Below are 21,612 nucleotides of genomic sequence, written 5' to 3' on the forward strand. Positions count from 1 at the left end.
CGCCGCGTCGAGCTATCATTCTTCTTAGTGATAGTATCATGGAGGATGCCGATAAGGAGGCGGCAAGCTCTAGATGTACAGCTCGAGTTGTGAGGCAAGTGAACAACACTCCCCATCTCTTTTCGCGGCGGCGGCCTATTGTAATATTCATCGGGCCGAACAAATCGACGGCGGCGGCAGTGAATGGCGGTTGATTCGCCTGGAGCCTCTCTGCTGGTAAGTCGCCTACGGGGACTTTGAGGGTAGTCCCTTTATAGGTCCGACACCATTGGCACTTGTTTGTAATATATCGTATTGTGCCGCGCAGCCCGATAATATAATATCTCTGTTTCAGCTCGTTAATGACGGTTGAGTGGTTGCCGTGATTGTACAGAGCGTGAAAATGATATATCAGCAAATTCGTGAAATCTTCCTTCGCGTGCAGCACTGGGATGTGGACGTCTTTGTCGATCCTCGCGTTCAGAGTGATGATCCCGTTTTTATCCAGCTTCACAGCGACTTTGTGCAGCGGTGATTTCTTAGGTAGCGCGCGCCCAGTTTCCAGCAACTTAATTTCCTCCGGGAATGACGCGTGCTGACTCCGACGAATGAGCAATATCTCCGCCAGTCTGATATGTTCATTGTTCATTTCTGTTTCCGTTTTCTTTTTGAGCAATAAGGCTTTGAAAGCCTCAGCGGCAACCAGAACGAGAGCAGTGACTCTAACTAAACGTTTAAAACGCGGAAACCTATTTATATCTGGTAGGTAGTCGAACGTTTTCCTAGTAACGCCTAGCGAGCAAACTACTTTCGCTGCGCGCTCTTCGCCCGTGTCTGCGACAGGCGCGAGCGTTTTTTCTACCGGCCAATAAGACTCGCTTTTCCGTATGAATTCTGGCCCAACGAACCACCGGTGGTCGGCCCCAAAATGCGCCGGGACGCCCCGAGTGGCGTCGTCCGCTACGTTAGCGGCACTAGGCACCCATCGCCAGTTAGCGGGGGTGGTAGTGTTTTCTATCTCAGCTAACCTATGAGCGACGTACGTCTTATATTTACGCGGGTCTGAGCGAATCCAAGCGAGTGCCGTCTTCGAGTCTGACCAAAAATATTTTTCCTTAATTACGTAGTCCGACTCTTTTATTATCGTATCTGCTAGACGCGTGGCTAGCACACAGCTCTGTAATTCCATTCGTGGAATGCTAACTACGCGAAGAGGCGCGACGCGGGCCTTTGCGGCTACTAACGCGGACGTACGCTCTCCCTCGGGCGTTATGCTAACCAGATACACGGCCGCGGCGTATATTTTTCACTAGCGTCGCAAAATACATGCATGTGCGCTTCGCGGTTGTACGCGGGTACGTGTCTAGGAATTTCGAGCTGTTTTAACTGCTGTACGTTTTCTATAAACGAACGCCAGGCGGGCGCGAGCGTAACGGGAATGGGCGTGTCCCAACCGATCCCAGTGCGCCATATCTCTTGCATTAACGCTTTACCTAGCACTGATATGGGGCTAATGTAACCTATGGGGTCGAATATGGACATCGCACTACTCGTGACCTGCCTTTTTGTGGGTAATTCGCGGCCGTCGAGTACGTTTTCGGGCGTGTTCCTAAAATTCACGTTAAACCCTAACGTATCGCGTTTATGATTCCACTTTAAGCCTAGCGTGCGTTCGCTATCGCTAGCGCCTATGACCGTAGTCTCCTCCTTACTGTTGACTACGTCCGCGATTACCTCCGGATGATTCGACGCGAAACCTCGAAGTTCAAACGACGCGCGCATGTTCAGTTCGTAAATATCGTTCACAACGCGCCTAGCTTCCTGTTCGCTCATGTCGAGTGCTATCAACATGTCATCCATATACGTATTTTTGATCGTTTTCTCCGCAGCGATCGGAAACTCTGCACTATGTTCTTTCGCGTTTTCGTTTTTTACATACAGCGCGGTGGTAGGTGACGACGCTGAGCCGAATATTAGCCTTTTCATTCTATATTCCTGCGGCGGTCCGTCGCGGTCCTCCCCCCTAAAAACGAAACGTAAAGCGTCCCGATCCTGTTCCACAATCTCGATCTGGAGAAACATTTCTTTAACGTCCGCTATTACCGCGATTTTTCCCTCGCGGAAGCGAACCAATACTCCGAATAGCGACTCTAACAAGTCTGGCCCGGCCAGTAACGCGCTATTTAATGACCTGCCGTAGGCCATAGCCGCTGCGTCCCAAACTAGACGCATTTTTCCACGCTGCGGATGAAAAACCGGGAAATGCGCGAGATACCATGCCCGGGGCGAGTCGGGGGGCGGGGGCGAGTCCATTTTCTCCGCGTAGCCTTTCTCTAGCAAATTGTTCATGTGCTTCGAATACTCGGCTTTAAGATTCGCGTCGCGGTCTAATTTTCGTTCTAAACTATATAACCGTTTTAACGCCTGCGCGCGATTGTCTGGGAGAGTTTCGTCATCGCTCCGCCATAATAGTCCCGCTCGATACCTATTCTCCCCCGGTATCTTTTCGCACGTTGCCCTTAAAATATCTAACGCGCGTTGATCCGGGTCGGCCCTAGGCAGCTGCTTTGACACGCCTAACGCCTCGATATCGAAATGCTGCTTCATTAATTCGACGGCTTCGTCGTCCGCGGTCTTAGGCCTAGCGTGCCCTACGAAATGTACCGCGGCGCGGGTCGTCTTATCTGGTCCGTGCAAAACCCAGCCTAATCGCGTGAGACTAGCTACGGGAAGATGTGGCGGTCCGCTAATAATCTGCCGCGTGATAATTAGATGCCAATTATCCTGTCCTATCAAAATAGTAGGCTTCGCGGGCGGATACCACAGCTCGTCTGCGATTTCCTTCAAGTGATCGCACTTGTCGACCGTACTACGCGGAACGCATTGCACGCCTACTCCGAACGTACTAATCGTAACGGCCTCCATGATTTCCATATGACGACTACAAAAGCCTCGAATAGCGACCTGCATAGTATACGAATCTTGATCGCTCACTACACCGCCTACGCCCGTGATGTCGAGAGGTTGACCTCTGACCCGTGGTGCGATTTTATCAGCGGTTTCGTGTAAAATTAACGTCATTTCCGCGCCTTCGTCTAGTAGCGCGAGGGTTTGCACTGTGCCTAACGGCCCAGATACCTCTACAGGAATGACTTTTAAATACGTGTGCGCGCACGAGATAGTATTAATTGCTCCCGTCCTATTACTACCGTTCGCGGGGGCGACCGCGCTCAGTCCGTGTAGTAACTTATGATGACCCGCTTCGCATTGGTTTACACCACACGCGACGTATTTGCATTTAACAGGTCGACGGTGAGTCAAGTCTAAACACCTAAAGCAGAGCTTCGAGCTCCTAACTAATTCCCAACGTTCTGCCACCGAGGCCGCGATAAGCTTAGGGCACGACACGTTTTTGTGCTCACTACTAGCGCATATGGCGCAAGCGTGACTTTGCGCGACGGGGGTGGAGTTGTACGTCTTAGGCTTCGATGAAGCGACCACGGGTTTTTTTTTATGTTCGCGGTGCTTCACTTGAGCTACTATAGGCGGATTTACCTTAGCATGACTTTTTCTATCGTACGTACGCGGACGTGCGTCGCGAGATTCTTCCGAACCGGTACTGATATCGCGCGTGTATTCGGGGGCTCGACGCCCAGATGCCCTAGGCTCGTGCTCATATAAAACCGTATGCACGGCGGTTCTCAGTTTATGCGTCGGTTTACGGATAATGCGCTTCGCGGCTATGCTAATCTCGTTTAAAAACTCAGAGACCGCGACGAGGTCTGGGGAACTGGGATTAGCACGTCTGTATTTCGACCACTCATATCGCACTATTAAACTTAATTTGTCAACTATTTTATTGACCAATTCCGGCGCGTGTAGATACTTGTCCTGCCCGAGTGATTTTATTGTAGCCACGGCGTTTGCTACGTGCGCGGCGAACGACGCAATGTTACTATTGTCTTCTGCCAAACGTGGCATACGTTTAACACTATGCAATTCGGTTAACACTATTTCGTCCGGATCGCCGAACTGACGCTCTAACGCGTCCATTATCACTCGCGGGTCTTGAACAGTATACATAATCGATTTCACTGCCGTTCGTGCGTCTCCTTTGAGAGCACGCCTAATCCTACTCACGTTGTTTACGTCACTGAACATAGGCGAAGTGTCGTTGAATTCCGCGCGGAAAGCTATCCATTCTGTTACGTTGCCGTCGAAGCTAGGCAACTCAGGAGGTTTGTGGACTATCGGCGCGAAATGACTACCGTACGGTTTAGGACGCTCGGGCTTAACTTCAATTTTGCTAGTCGGCGCGGGAATGACATTCTCGGTTTTCGCGAGCTCCGTATGCCTAGCCTGTCGTTCTACCCAACTCTTGGTGCGCTCGTGAGCAGCCGACGAAACGCTCGCACAGTCAGATTGCGCTTCACATTGCGCAATCTGCAACTTAATCTGTGCGGTTTCGTTCTGCCTCTGAGCAACAACCAAGGCGGCTTTACGAACTTCGAGCTCGGCCATTAGAACTGCTAACTTACTATCCCTTTGCGACGCGGCGCAACTACCTTTCGCGGACGCGGCGCGACTACCTTTCGCGGACGCGGCGCGACTACCTTTCGCGGGCGCGGCGCGGCTTTTACTCGCGATTGGTTGCCCGACCAATGTGCCTTCACGACTCCTAACCGTGTGGTCGAATTCTACGGATTCGCTATCACTGACTACACGCTCTTCGTCTGGGTTGCCGCCGGTGCCTTTGCTCCACGTATTTGTCTCCGCCGAGGTGGTGAGACCCGACGACGGAGTCGGATTTGACGACGCGGGGGCAGCCGTGCCCGGTTTATTGCGGGGACGAAGGTTTCTTCCTGCTTCGGACATCTTTTTCTTCTCGTACTCTTGCTGTCTTCTTTTTAGCACACGCGGGGGTCCCTAACTATCACTGACCTACCTATCGCCTATGTGCGGACGCTACAGAACGCAGCGTCGACACCCCTAAGCGTAGATCCCACGATGCGCCGAATCTCCCGTAATGGCGAGGTGCAATGCCTATTACGTTCGAAAGCGGCGTGATGACGTCACCATGTGACGCATGCAACTAAAGTTGCCAGGATACGTGAGCGGAGGACGAGCCTACAACGCAGCACGATCCGACCAGCAAGCTGGTAAAGGTAAGGTGAGGATACTGAGCCGAGGTGGGACAACCTCAAGGCGTCAGCGCGTACTTGTTTCTTTTTTCTGATCCGGCTCGAAGGACCACGATGTGGAGTGCAGGACTGCGCTTGTTGACCGGCGTAGAAGCTTGTAGACGCGCTGACAGGAACCTCGTACCAATTACCATGCTACCAATACCAAGGCTACCAGGGTTACCAGGGCTACCAGGGTTAGTAAGGTAAAGACATGTTAAGATGTTATGCTCGTGAGCGTAGTGAGCGGAATGAGGGAGCGGAGGCGGCGTGGGTGCTTATGTAACAGCGCGCCCCTCCATGCCGTGTAGCTCCGCCCCTTTCACTTCGCGCGCTACACATCGCGAATGTATTTATTAATCCAAATAACCAATCATGATACAGTGTTAGTTTTTATGATTAACTTATTCTATATTATTAAAATTAGTAGCATGCAAGGGTAGTTTTATTAGTACATGCTAAGACACACAAAAGACAATACAACAGGCACAAAAATACAACACAAAAGCAAAATAAAACACGACAAAGAATAAAAATAGAGACATAACTTAACCTATATGCGACAATAATAGTGTAGATTTTAGGAAATAAAATAACCTTGCAAATGTTTAATGTATTTCCTAAAAAAGATAAATGTTCTTATCATAATATTAAAAAAATTGTTAATATATCAAATAATGAAATTTTACTACGGGGTTATTATTTTTTAATCAAAATTTTCTGTCAATGTCTATGATCTAGAATTTCCTAGACTTTTCCATTCCACGTCCATCTTTCATGAAGAGCCAATGCCAAGTGATTGGTTCGCCAATGTGTAAACAGCGGCTCTTATCTTGGCCAAGGGGTTTCACAAAGGGCTGGTGGAACCGTTGGCCATGTGTGTACAGGGGCCAATAGACAAAAGGTTACTTTTAGGATTGCACTTTTGACAGTTTAATGTGTTATGGCCCCTGTACACATATGGCCAACGGTTTCACCAACCCCCTTGGCCAAGCGTGTAGAGGGCTACTTGGCCGTAAGTTGGCAGTTGGCGCTTGCGCTTGCCGGCCAACCGATTGGTGTCGGTTTTTTGTCCACACATCAAAGGATCTTGGCGCCAATGGCCAACTGCGTTTACACGTTGGCGCTTCATTCAGTTGGTCGTCAGCCGTCAGAGAGGACAGTAGTGAAATATTTACGAAAATAATAAGTTTATCTATGCCAATAATAGTGTAGATTTTAGGAAATAAAATAACCTTGCAAATGTTTAATGTATTTCCTAAAAAAGATAAATGTTCTTATCAAATTATTCAAAAAAATGTTAATATATCAAATAATTTAATTTTACTACGGGGTTATTATTTTTTAATCAAATTTTGCTGACAACGTAAAAGACCTAGAATTTCCTAGCCTTTTCCATTCCACGTCCATCTTTAATGAAGAGCCAATGCCAAGTGATTGGTTCGCCAATGTGTAAACAGCGGCTCTTATCTTGGCCAAGGGGTTTCACAAAGGGTTGGTGGAACCGTTGGCCATATGTGTACAGCGGCCATTATGTAAATACATCATAACGATGTTCGAACCTTCTTAACATTAGATAATGTAAACATATAAATTATCAAATTGTTCTTTAGGGCGACTTGTAATAAATGTAATAATAGAAATAAAATAAAATGTAAGGAAACATTCAAATCTTGTCAAAAAAGGCTCGAAATTTAAGTTTTCTATGGGACGATAAACCTTCGCCCCTACATTTTACATGCCGCTATGTTTTAGTAACAAGATTGGCTTGGCCGTCTAATTACAAAATTGATGCCATGTTTAAGGTAAAAATGTGACAGGTAGGAAAAAGTGGCGCCATCTTTTATTTTATATCACAGTTTTTACAAATTATTTTGATACCAAGTTACACTGTCTAAAGAGGGATAAAAGTCAAGCATAATGTGCAAATTAATCTATGAAACTACCGCGTTGCCGAGGTTCGCAGGCTAATTATATTAGAACCTAATGAGGAGTAGTGCACCGGCGCTAAGCTAGCAAATCTCACTTACGACTCGGGGAAAGGATTTTGAATAAAATAATTCTATGTATAAATGCTTCTAGAAAACTTCTAGAAAATGTCATTGTACCGCGAACGGGCACGAGAGAAGAAAAACTTCAAGATGAAGAGTGCATCAAAAAGGCTTTATTTTCACCTGTTCATCAGTTACATCACATTCGTAGCAGTGGTTTTAAACTAAAAAAATAAAAATAAATAAAAATATTTTTATTCTTTAGCACATAAACTGTTTACAGTAGCAGGGTAGGGGAACTCTTAGAAAATACAGTTGTTGTAATATGGGATGATGGCAAAGTTAATTGAATATTAAAAACCATACGGTATTACTTTTACATTTTTACCGGTGAGGCCTCGTTACGTTATCCTTCGGGTTGGAAGGTCATCAGCTAGCAGTTGCTTTTATAAAACTAGTGCCTACGAGAAATTCGGGATTAGCTGTCAAAACGGACCTTTACTATCTTGGAATCATTATGACCACAGTATAAGGATATATCAGTAGTTAATCTCCGGCAGCGGCGGCGCGGTCGTTACTACTGCGCAAGGTCACGCAGGGTTGTACAACGTTACTATAATCGACTTCGTACAATGTAAGTTGTTGTAAATCTAATAGGTACTATTAACTGTAAGTAGGTTTTAGTATAACAATACCACGTCATGACACCACATTAGTCAGTATTGAAGACACAAAAAATCATTATAAATATATTACTCTCATACGCGCAATAGTAGATTGTGTAACAAGGGAGCAAAATGAGATATTTATGACGAGGACTTTTCACATCATCTATGGGGTAATTTATATGTTATACTAAGAATTATTTAAAACAAAAAAAATACAATAATAATAATATGTATTTGTTTATATGTTTTTATATTGTTTTGTAAGTGTTTTTTTTATTTTACTTTTATACTCATATTGTAAAAAACCTAGCTTAAGAGAAAAGATAAATAAAGGAAATATGTACAAACATCTAAGTAGGTAGTTCATTGATTCGATCTATTGTGCTGCAGGTATGTGGGATGTGGGACGCACCGCGCGCCGACGCCGCGCGCGCTTAAAAGAAATGTAAATAGACTAGGAGCCCGCTAACATTAATTGTAACGAATTAGGTTTATTTTACCCTTTGGACGCCTGATCCTATCCGCCAAGACGCCCGCCCACTCATACTCCAGTTCATTTTATATGTTTTCTCTAGAATACACCCAATCCATCACAATAAAAAAAAGATTCGTTTGAACTAGAAACGTAGGTACCTACTGTCCTACTCGTATTAGTAACTGTGTATGGCGCTATGCTAGTACCAACGCTCTTTCTACCTTTTTATCTAATAAAGATTCAAGTACGTATTTGTTTCTTAAATACTGACGGAATCATATTTACATAAAATGTTTGAATAGATGTTTGCACAATATTTAAGTAGGTACCAAACTTTCGAGCTAGATAGATCGCAGCATCTACCTAAATGTCGTTACAGATAAATCCTTATTGATTTTAATGTGTCATTCTAGCTTTAAATCTCACTTTTACGCCATTTACGTAAGCAATAATGTACCTAACACTGCAAAAATATAACAACCACTTACTTTTCTGGGTGTCTAGGAATTCTAAAGAATGACATTTCCGCATTTTGAGAACTTTCCATACACCCATAAACACTACAGTAACGAAAATATGTCTTCGGTGCTGACGTCATTTTCTCCCGAACTCAACACGTCAACACAGCGCGCAAACGCGGCCCCGACTGTTCAGCCCAATAATCACCAGTTTCGCATGTTTTCGCCGCATGCGAGGGGAGGGAGGGGGACACACCGCGCGGCGTGAAGTTTGTAAGAAGAGTTATTACTGGTTTTATACTGTGTTATGACCATGCCTTCGAAAGCTGGGTCGGTATCTTATTACCTACAAAAAAGGGAAACAAAGCTTTAGCATGAAATTGCTATATTTAACTTTCCCAAATTAAAATTCAACGCTATCCTAAAGTACTAAACTCATTTAAATATCCCGCATACTAAGCATTACACCTCATGTTTTTACTGGTTAATCGTCTTTGGTGCAATATATTTGAATAATGGAGTAAGTTCATCAACTCGTCGCCTAAGTCTCGCTAAGTACTAGTATTCAAATTATTCAGATGAGCGCTGAAATGAAGGTTGTACCACGGTTACAGGCTTAGGCAAAGCTGCTATCTATAAATTAGGTGTACAGGTAAAAGTAGTTGGTACATGGGAAACTTTGCTATGGATCTGAGCATTGCTGGGTCCCGAGGAAGAGGAAGACCGAAGATGAGGTGGGCAGGTAACCTGCGACGTTTCAGTAGACGACACGTCCGATCGTGAGAAGTGGAAGGAAAGAACAGGAACAGCAGACCCCAAAATCAGATGGGAAAAGAGAGAGAGAGAGAGAAAGGTAAAAGTAATAGTACCTATTATTTAGGTAGGGTAGCTTAACTGACGTAGCTTACCTCTGCGAACTTCATTCGAATCCCAAAAAGAAACATTTAACTCGACCTTGTGTCTTAAATGATCGAAATTGATCAAAATACTTTTATTTTTCTTAATATGGATCTCCAGCCCAAATTCGAAGATGGCGCGCTAAGCCTCAGTAAATGAGTATAATAATCCATTGATAACATAAAGTAGGTAACAGACATATATTAAATGGAATTAACTGTGGAAAGTATTGATATACCCAGTAAATTAGTTTTTTGATTGAAATTGGTTTCAATTAATGAATACCGAAAGGAATTGAATCCCAATTAAATGCGGTCGTAATTATGAATACTGGCAACAGTGGCAACATTAAACACATTAAAACTGACAAACGCATGCCGACCGCAGACGCAATAAAGCGATTGAGAACAGCAATTTTATTGGACGTAGTTTAGGGAAATGGATTCGTCCCCTAAACGAGTAGTTTTATATTCATTTATTTCTACATTTTCTTTAAAACTTTAAGGAAATATTTTTTCTTTTCACCAAAATCTTCTAAACACGTAAACCTATAAATGCAGATTATTGTGGATTCGATCATATTCCAATCGTCTGAGAGTAACGCCAGTGACAGAGAAGGTGAGAGGAAGCAGATTAGCATGGTATGGGCATGAAATGCGGAGGGCAAGAAGCAATGTTATGAAACGAGTGGTAGTAGAAGGCCTAAGAAAAGATGGATGGAATGTGTGAACAATGATATGAGAGTGAAAGGTATGGAAATGATTGCTGATAGAGAGGAATGGAGGAAGATGATATGCTGCGCCGACTCCAAATAATGGGAAAAGGGCAAGGGAATGATGATGATCCTATTTAAATCGTACCGTGCCCCCAACTGATAAGCCAATTCATTGTTAGCGTTGGTAATGTAAACTTGTTGATCTATTTTATAAACTTGTTTATAAACAGGAAAAATCCAGAATTTTGTAATTTTTTCTATCAATTTAATGACGACTTTATTGGAGTGAAAAGAAAATTCCTCGGAATCGACCAACTGCTATTTTTGCAGCAATAAATAAAAGTAGTTCTTTTCATTCTTACACATAATGGAGATTTTTAATACTCCCTGGGTACGTAGCCGAATAGCACAAACGCTCACGAAACGAAACGCTCGTAGATATCTATCTCTATCGCTCTTGCGGATTGGCGCGACAGAGCCAGACTACCTTTCGCAGCGTTTCGTTTCGCGTCGCAGAAATGACATTCGGCTACGGCACCAGAGGTGCTTGTGAGCGTAAAAAAACTTTCTGACAACTTAACGGAGTAATTTTTATGTTTTTTTTAATCTCGATCATTTGCTAAGTGAGCTATGTTGAAGAAGCTAATATTGAGCCTGTCAGTGTCTTGTTTGCTGGTAATAAAAATGTCATAAATACCCCCCAGGATATTTAACGTCGCGCCAATAAATTCTATTTGATCAGTCATATTTGACTTGCCCCCGGATATTGCAGCCGTAATAAAATCTCTGGAATTAATCTGACGCATAAAATATTCCATATAAAAATGACATGTTAAGGTAATTACATTATTTTGATGTCGTAAATGTCGTATGAGAGGGAAATTAAATGACTGACAGTCACCATTTTATTTTTACGGTTCCGTATTAGCAAAAAATATATCCAAAGCCTTTTTTTAACAAAAATATTGAGAACGAGGATCTGCCTACTAGTAACTATAAGTAGAAATTTTAATTGTGGGGTTTTATAAACACATTAACTAAAGTACCTACTTTAATTGTAATTGTAACATGAAATGTGAAACTAAGAAAATATGAATTTTAACATTCAGTGCTTCATTTTCTGTGAAGTATTCAAATATTTCAAATGTTTGCCTTTACAATTATTGACTCATACATTTCTCGGACCATCTGTGTCTACTTGTTAGTCTTATTAAACACGGTTTATTGTTAACCTATTGATATACATATGCTAGAACTAGAGAAGCTAATTGGGTAGTCAATATTTAGAAACGCATATTTACGTATTGTACGGTGCAGAGTGTTAATCATAATAAATGGGCGCATTAATTAGAAAAACAAACATCGTAATAAAGATCAAATACAAGTACCTACATACCGTTTCCCTTTATCCCGTATCTCGAGGAATTTTTGTGTATGTATTTAGGTTTAATCCAGTTGGGATGAGACGGTAGGTTTAATCCAGTAGTAGGTACCTCTATAAAAGAGTAGAAATTTAAAAGTGACAACATTTTAGTGTCGTCCCTTTCAAATCAATATACTTATGTGAGAAAACGTGATGACACTATGGTGTTGCCACTTTTTCACTTTTACTTTTTTTTTGGCAATTTGTTGGCTCGAACACCTCGAATTCTACCGGCTGCGCCAATACGAGGTATTTCCCAATAACATACCAAACTGTATAAATATATATAACAAAGAAATAAATATTATAGGACATTCTTACACAGATTGACTGAGGCCCACGGTAAGCTCAAGAAGGCTAGTGTTGTGGGTACCCAGACAACGATATATATAATATACAAATACATAGTTACATACATAGAAAACATCGATGACTCAGAAGAATACATACTCGCATAAGGTACATAGGGGCAAATGTAACTGGTCCATTTTTTCCATGTTTTACAATGTTCACATTATTAAATAGAGTGTCCACCGGTTATATATGGTAGGCGTGTTCAGTGGATACATGTAGAACTCAACATCATAGTGTAATAATGGAAAAAATGGATTAGTTACAATTGCCCCCCAGTCAAGATTTGCCCCTATGTACCTTATATATACCCGCTTAACGATCTACAATAAGGCACTTACAAACAAGTAGTGTTTGTCTTTAAATTTGAACTGTCAATAGGGTTAACATTATACGATTTCTAAAAGTTAATAAATTCTAACGGTTCCGGATTTTTGACGATCATGATGAGAAAAAAAACATAATTTTGACAAGGAGCAAATGTATATTATATTTTTTATCATTAAATAAAGAAATCTAATCTAATCAATTTATTAAATATTTATGATTCCAAATCATCATTTATAGGGAAAATGTAACATCCAACTTAAGACATCACACATCATGTTAAAACTAGTTTGCACTCTTGTGGATAAAATGGAATTTTGCTATCTGTTTTCGAATAATCGAGAGAGCCTTTACCAGTTAGTGTGGTGAAAAAGTAATGTTTTTGCTCATTCTTGTATTTCATGATTCCGAAAGGAGGTAAGTATTGTAACTATATTTAGTGAAGTATGATATATATTTTTTCCTCAGCATAACTACGATGTATTTTAGTACGTACCTCCATGCATCTCCAAGAAATAAATGAGCACATAGATAAATCAGTTTATCTCGGGAGCGAAACACGGCGGAACCGGAAATAACCCGCGCAGCTAATTAGCCATTAAAAGTTTCGCTAATTTCCGCCACCTCCGGCCTGCCTAGGCGATTTAGCCCGGAATATTCAGTCTTCATGGCTGTAACAACTCACAAAGTCTAATACTGACTTAGGCAGAAGGAACTTTTGGAGTTATATCCTTGAAGACATAATGCTTCTCTTTAAGAGATAAACGATTAACCGATACGTCTAAGGCACCTTTACAACTTGCGCTTTAAGGTGCAATTAAATTCAATTAGGAATATAATATCCTAGGCTGGACGTACGCAACACGACAATGTACGAATGTTTTTAACACACAATAAAGCCGCCACACATAAAGCGTTTTGATAGCGTAGCGTTAGCGGAGCGTCAGCGAAGCGCAATGATAACGGTGCGCAAGCGAAACGCTGGCGTTCCGCTCGCAATCCGCGCTCGTTAGTTCCCGCCGGCGTCCGCTGGGCGCAACGCCAGCGTTCGTCCGGCGCACCGCTATCGTTGCGTTGCGCTCCGCTACCGCTCCGCCTACGCTATCAAAACGCGCATGTGTGGCAGAGCTTTAATCATGTGGTTATTACATGTAGCAAGGACGATATAATACGGGACAGACAAAGCCCATACAAATAAGCGTAGCCCTGAAATGTGGGCCTTTTAATCTTGAAACTAGATGGCGCTGTTTCGCAGCCTGGAAGTGGCCAAAATCATATTTTCCCCAAATATTTTTGCGAGTTTTTATTTTTATTAGAACAAATGACATGCTTCTTTATTTTAATATCATGATATCACGTCAATACACATTTTGAAAAAAATTGTAGGCATCATCAGTGTTGTTATGATAGTATTTAAATAGGTGGCGCTAAAAAATCGATGAAAGGTACGATTCTTAGTATGAAGATTGTAAATCCTATATAAAGTATACTTGCGTGTAGTCTCACATACTGTATTACTCGAAATCCTTCAGAAACTCGATTGAAACTGGTCCTTATCCCAGAAAAGCTAGTAAACAGAACCTAGGTCCAACTAATTCGCTAACAATACCGTCGTTAACCCGTACAATGGCGAGTGACAAACGACGCCGCGACGTGCGCGCCATTTTTCACGCCCTTCCGCGCGGCGGCGCCACTAATAACATTGTCTCACTAGCTGTCTGTTTGCTGTTGGTCTCGTTATGTGGCATACGTGCTACAAGATACAAGTTTATAATATAGTTGATAATATAGTTCGTTGTTTTATGATTTTTAACCCCCGGCGCAACGACGGAGTGTTATAAGTTTGACGTGTCTGTCTGTGTGTGTGTCTGTCTGTCTGTTTGTCTGTCTGTCTGTCTGTCTGTGCGTGTGTCTGTCCGTGGCATCGTAGCTCCCGAACGGATGAACCGATTTGGATTTAGTTTTTTTTGTTTGAAAGCTGAGTTAATCGGGAGTGTTTTTAGCCACATTTCATGAAAATCGGATCACTATGTCGCGGTCGGGGGTTTTTTCAAAAATTTAATTTTGTGGTTAGGTTATTATGAAAAATGAATCACTGCAATAATGTTATTAAAATAGTAAAAGGATCGTTATTTTCTGTACATTCCGTGATAAAGCCGCGCATTAGTGCGTTTTCATATTATCCGATCCGATATCGGATGTCGGACCGATATCCCATACATTTAAGCCGCCATCTTTGATTTTTGCCTTTGAAATCCTTCCGACTTCCGATATCGGATCGGATTAATGTGAAAACGCACTTATAGTGCTTGTAATAGGAGCCATGTAACCTGTCTCACGACAGTTCAATACAAATCAGCCATGTAAGATTTTTCTGTCTTGATCTGTTATTTTGACGAACTCATTTGTAAGACAAGGATAAAACATAAACACGAATAAAGTCAAAAAATGTAAGTTGTAATGACTTTATAAAATACTAGCTTTTGCCCGCGGCTTCGTTCGAAAATTGCGGAATGCTCTATACAAACTTCCACCCCTCATTTTAGGGAAGTGAGAGGTTAGAAAGAGACAAAAAGTAGCCTATGTCACTCTCCATCCCTTCAACTATCTCCACTTAAAAAATCACGTCAATTCGTCGCTCCGTTTTGTTGTGAAAGACGGACAAACGAATGACACACACACTTTCCCATTTATAATATTAAATAGTATGGATCTTATCAAAATCTATTCCTAATAGTCCTAACTTAACTACCATAAACCATTCGATGTCTTGATTAGACACATTTAAATTAGCCCGAGCCGAGTACACACCTGTCCTTAGCTCGTTATCCAGTCAGTTAGATCTCGGAAACCTAAATCGGCCTTAAATCGTCTCGTCGGATGTGGCGGAAATGAGCGAAACTATTTATGGCAAATTGAACGTTAAACGCCAGTTTAGATGGTTATTTCCAGTTCAAATCGGAAATATTTAAATGTGAGGGCAAGAGACTAAAGAATATGCGTCGCACGTTAGAACGGAATGATGATGGATATGATTTAGTTTGATGTTTTAAAGTTAGTATTTTATTGGTGTTCTTGTGGTGAAAATTTTTCTACTCGGTGGCAAAGTTTGTTTAATCGTCGTGCCCTGAAACCCTCACGACGCTCAAGATTCCACTCCCCGAACCACTCGCTACGCTCGTGTTTCAATATTGGAACCTTTTGCTTGCTCAGGCTTCAATATTGGCACACGGGGTTAACAACAATTTGGCCCCCTTATAATACGAAGAACCACAGATGTCATATATACCATAGATCAAGCAAACGTATCTACTTAGCGTGTCAAATGAACTCAGTGAAATCCACTGAGTTGTCCGTCTTTGCTCGCAGCTTGCAGCTTTCGGGCGTCAAGTTTTGTAAGTTGAAGTCAACCAAAACATATAAAATGCCTCGTTACGTGATATTCAATTGCAACAACACAAAAATTATGAACAATCAAGAGCCTGAGACATATTTAAAATTACAGGCAAGAATCAACTTCAGTACAAAATTTGACACGCTCGGCCCCTATACAAATATATGAATTTGTTTCTTCTATCTAAATTAAGTTCTGTGCGAAGAACCAACCACTACCAACCACTTAGGACCACTTGCACCAACGAAAATGGAGGGTTAACCCGAACATTTTATATGGAATTTGACAGTTGACAGCCCACTTATCATGAGTGGTTGGTGCAAGTGGGCCTTAATATTCATTGATATCTATGCTTTAGATTACAATGATGAAAGATCTTCGATTTTAAGTTTTATATTTATATTTTTTTAAGAAATTATTTTTATTTTTCATATTTTGATTGCAATGTAATTCGAGAGCAGATTCCTTAAGCCTACTACCTAAATATGACTGATCACCATACCATTAACAAGTACCTGAACGAAATTTATTTTATATACTGCACGAACAAATTTATAAAACGCAGAACCTCTCTTCAATACGCTTGACTATTCTCATCGCAGCTTGAAAATAAATATAATTATATTTCTGTATACGTGAGCATTTATAAAATACGAGGTATGTAGACTGTACTTCCAAGTCCATTCATGTCAATGAATTATGGAGTATCGAAGGATCGAAAGGGGACAGCCAATTACTCTACCCGCTCACAAGTGGTGTAGGGACTTACATTTAAAATTACTGATTTCTGATTTTAATGGTGAAAAGACCACTTTACTACGCTACATCTATATCTACCTACCAGTGGCGCTGGTGAAAATTTCTGCTAGGCAACACTGAGAATGGAAGGAGAGGAAGGGGAAGGCCAAGAAAGAGTTATATGAGCCAAGTAAAGGAACATGTTAAGGGCCGTGTCGAAACCAGGACACTAAAAGGCTGGCTTCGGATCGACCAAAGTGGAGACAACTTCATCAAGCTGCACCGACAAGAGCCCCGCTCTTAAATTGAATTGAATTCAACACTGAGAAAAAAGAAACCTACCTTAACATTAGGTAGTAAAGTACCTAATGTTAAGTAAGTAATCAATTGTAGGCAAGCTGGTGGGAATCCGCTTGTATGGACCAGCCTGCTGCTACCTACCTACCTAGGTACCCAGGTACCCAGTAGCCAGCTAGCTAGGTACCCAGTAGGTGGGTATAATACCCATACATACCCGGAGGGTTAACATTGTTAACACACATGACAAACGCACATCGATAAACATAATATCTATTATTGCCAGATTACGAATCGGCAGGTACTTATATCGCCCCAAAAAGTAGTGCGAGAAGGTACTATACGTTGAAAAGTGAATGTATCCTCAGTCCTTGTGTAAGGTACAGCGGGGCAAATCTTGACTGGGGGGCAAATGTTACTGGTCCATTTTTTCCGTGTTTAACAATGTTTGCATTACGCAACTATGGGAACAAATCAAATTATTTTAACAAATATTCTGATTTGTGTTTTTTATGTAGTCACACTACTATATATAAATTAAAAATCGAAATAAGATGTCATTTCGATTTTTAATGTTTGCATTATTAAATAGAGTGTCCACCGGTTATATATGGTAGGCGTGTTTAGTGGATACATGTAGAATGTAGAACTCAACATCATAGTGTAATAATGGAAAAAATGGATTAGTTACAATTGCCCCCCAGTTGAGATTTGCCCCGCTGTTGCCTTATACATTTTTGGCATATGCCAAAATTTATTTTCAAACTTGAATTTTGTAAAAACCTTTCCAGTAATATTCTTATTGATTCAATATCCTTTTACTTCTCCACACTCTGGTATGCTATCGGACATGGTATATAATTACTGATTAGTTTGTGCGGACGCTATGATATCAATTTGATTTCATACATATAGAATTGGTGTAATATGATAAACAAGCAGAAAGACACATCTATATTGACGGTGTTACATCAACATCAAACATTAGTTTCTGAATACCACTGGATCTCATATTATTCATTTCTGGATCTCATATTATTAAACTACCCGTGACCACGGACGTAATGTCATCTCCGAAACGTCGGGTTGAATATAAACGTAAGTTTTACGCGATTAAGGTCCTTTTTTAATTTGATAATATGAGTGAATATCGTGTTAGTTAAAATCAATATACCACTGGATCTGTCTTAAAATAGGAAAGCCCTTGGGATTCAGGTTTTATGACGGTGTGGCCACTGGGTGGTTGTAGCTAAAATGGACGCCTCATGAATTTATACCGACTCGCATACACTTCGCCCATAAATGTTCAACTAAGGTAGGATAACTTTAACTCGGAGTTTAAGATCATAAAGTTAACGTGTATTTTTGGTAAGTCCCGTACAGGACAAGATAAAACAGGTGGCATACTCTAGTACATATTTCTCGCTCGCACTTGGATATTCTTTTCGCAATAGGCAGACTGCCTTAATGGCCTTAACTCAATTCTGAAACGCTCATAGTCTTCACGCTAGGTTTTTTACGGAAATTTACTTTGATTGGTAAAGTACATCCATTTTACAACAGTCATTTTATACAATATTCTTATAAGTACTCGAAAAATAATACGTTACGATACAACTGCGGAAAGGAGTAATTCGGAACGATTTGTATATGGTGATAAATTAAAACACGACCGAAGCGAGTTTATTAAATCGACGCGAGTTACGAATTCCCTCTCCGAACGTGTATCGTACGAGGTTTAACAGTACATAATTATGGCCCTTTGAAGTTTCGAACTGACAAGAAAAAGAAATGTGAAAAAAAAAGTCACCTACTTTTCCGAACTGCTCACCAAAATTCGCAGGAATGAAGGTCTGTGAAGGAGTTTATTCCAAGCAGAAACATTTAATTTTTTTTTCAAATATAGGCTAACATTTGAAACGTTAAACTCAAATCCTAGCCAAGCTAGCCAGATTCGGACTAGCTTTTTGAAAACTCGCGCGATGGCCCTCGACGGCCCGCGCTGATTTGGGCAGCCTGTGGAGAGCGGCGCAGGCTGATTCTAATGCAAATAGAAAATATTCATTTGCCAACTATTTTGTATTTATTATTATGTACAAAACAGCGCATTAAGGTATGATAAAGGCATAAAGTACGATTAATATCATAAATGTTACGGAAAATGACATTATGACTTCAAAAAATCGTCAAAATTATTAAGTTTCTAGAAAAAAATCGTTTTTAGGTATATATGTAACTTTTTACGTTCATTTATTCGGTTTCTTTCTGAAAATCGTTGTAAGAATACCTACATTATTTAAAGTTTTTAAAAGTATTGTCCTAGATTAAACCGTTACTGGTACAATGCTAATTTATTATTTGCTTAATTTATCGACACTTGTTGCCCGCATCCAGAGTGTCCTCTTGGCGAATAAGCCGGTAAAGTTCTTCCGTATTCTTAAGAAATATTTAAAGCTGGACTAAACTTAACCGATACATTATGGGTATATTTCCCCTGGACTAGGGACTTGGGATTAAAACTACATCGTTTCTCACAAGCGCAGACTATCCAGAATACAGGCATGTCCAGTGCCATTTATTACCGACCTAACCACTCACATTTATTCATACGATCGGCGCGCCTGCCCGTATTCCTAATGCTTGCGAATATGTCGTGGAATCAATGAGTTTCAAGCAAACTCAAAAAATTACTATCCTCATCACCTTATCTCCGAAACTACTATGCCTAAAGTTATCAAAAATATAGACGAGATAGTCTTTTACCAGTAGATGTCAGAAAAACCTATTAAAAATCTACAGTCGGACTTAAGAGAAGTACGAAAGTTACGAATTTCACTAATTGCCAAGGTGTTACCAAATCTCTTGAGAGTTTTATGAATTAAAATTATTTTTTCTGGCTTTTTCAACACAACACAATGGCTTATAGAGCCTAAAATACTGAAAACAGCAACTGGTTCGTGTAGGTACGCCGCCGCTTTAATTGAATGCACTTGACGCGAGTTTGGGATGCGCTCGTGGCCAGTATTGGCTTTTGTACAAGCACAAGATTCCGGCTCAGCACGCTGAACGGTTTTATGCATGTAGACGAGTGGGATTCCATTTAGTTTTGCCTCTGTCCAGTCATGTACACTCTAGACCCTACTCTTAACAATCTTAACATTCTACCGAATGGTGAAATAATTAAGTTACAGGGGGTTTAACACTAATAACTAGAGTGCCATACGTGTCCAGTGTGTGTGTGCCAGATGTGGTAGATTATGCCGATCACGAAATGGATTGTACAGCCAGAAGCGGCGCTGTCGCTCGATCAGAGATATTGCTTAAATCATCTGTAAAGATGCACAAGGCCTAATGATGATGATGATGATGATGATACGTGTCGACTGAACACGCGTGCCACATATGTGCAGCGGACACTGTATTTAATACTCAAAAAAAATCCAGCCAGTCGAAATATCCCTCTGCAATTGGCTTTTGTACAAGCACAAGATTCCAGATAAGCACGCTGAAAGGTTGTATATGCATATAGACAAGTAGGTTTGCATTTAGTTTTGCCTCAATGTCTAATCCCTTACACACCCATTTTTAGGGTTCCGTAGTCAACTAGGAACCCTTATAGTTTCGCCAATTTCGCCATGTCTATCTGTCCGTCCGTCCGTCCGTCCGCGGATAATCTCAGTGACCGTTAGCACTAGGAAGCTGAAATTTGGTACCAATATGTATATCAATCACGCCGACAAAGTGCAAAAATAAAAAGTGGGAAAAATGTTTTATTAGGGCCCTACACGTAAAGTGGGAAGTGATTTTTTTTTCATTGCAATCCTAACGTACATTGTTAGATAGGTATTTAAAAATGAATAAGGGTTTACTAAAATCGTTTTTTGATAATATTCATATTTTCGGAAATAATCGCTCCTAAAGGAAAAAAAAGTTGGAACTTTTGAACCATATGTTTAAAAATTATGCAAAAAATCAGAAAAGTAGAACTTTATAAAGACTTTCTAGGAAAATTGTTTTGAACTTGATAGGTTCAGTAGTTTTTGAGAAAAATACGGAACCCTACACTGAGCGTGGCCCGACACGCTCTAGGCCGGTTTTTTAAAGAAGGGAAATACTTTACTCGTACCACCCAGGTGCGGGAACGGGCTTGGGATGGTTATGTGGGAATACCCAGGGTGATGAAACCCATGGTTTACCCACTAAAACATCTCCGTCGTCCTCGCTTTGCTATAGGGCGAGGTCCAGTTTGATGAACCCTGCAAATATTTTGTAGGTCTTCCGGTTCGAACGCAATCTTAGCGGTCTCGTGTCGTGAATAATTTATTTTTCTTTTGCTTATTAATGTGGTTTAAAGTGTAATATCAATAGCTTATTATGCAGTAAACTAATGTTGTAGTGAGAAGCTGATGAAGAATTAATCTCGAAACGCGTTTAGCCATCACTTCTTTGTCGTCAACGGCCGGTAGTCCACGTGCTCTTGTAAAATCTAGCTATCAATTTACAAGTGCTAACTCACCTTACACTGTCGTACTTACCGCACCATAATTACTAATTAATATTGTCTCATATCACCTTGACACTGGCGAAATAATGGACTGACCCTATTTAATTTTAAAAATCTAACTAAATATTTTGTAGCTATCATATGTATTCGCCTTAGGATATGCTTTGAACTGTGTTACTCCACGTGTTACATTAGTAGAGTGTGGATGACTAGCA

The 21,612-nt window shown here is 41.0% G+C and overlaps 2 protein-coding genes across 3 annotated transcripts in view; one reads left to right on the forward strand and one right to left on the reverse strand.

Moving 5' to 3' along the window:
• LOC125234601 (probable beta-hexosaminidase fdl) overlaps positions 1-21,612 on the forward strand; it is a 202,320-nt gene that overhangs the window by 22,754 nt on the left and 157,954 nt on the right. The gene's annotated exons all lie outside the window — the stretch shown is intronic.
• LOC125234904 lies at positions 1,249-4,854 on the reverse strand. Its single transcript, XM_048141323.1, has one exon. The coding sequence runs from the start codon at positions 4,852-4,854 to the stop codon at positions 1,249-1,251; it is 3,606 nt and encodes a 1,201-aa protein (XP_047997280.1).

The sequence above is a fragment of the Leguminivora glycinivorella genome, chromosome 16 (assembly GCF_023078275.1).
Source record: "Leguminivora glycinivorella isolate SPB_JAAS2020 chromosome 16, LegGlyc_1.1, whole genome shotgun sequence".
Lineage (NCBI taxonomy): Eukaryota > Metazoa > Arthropoda > Insecta > Lepidoptera > Tortricidae > Leguminivora > Leguminivora glycinivorella.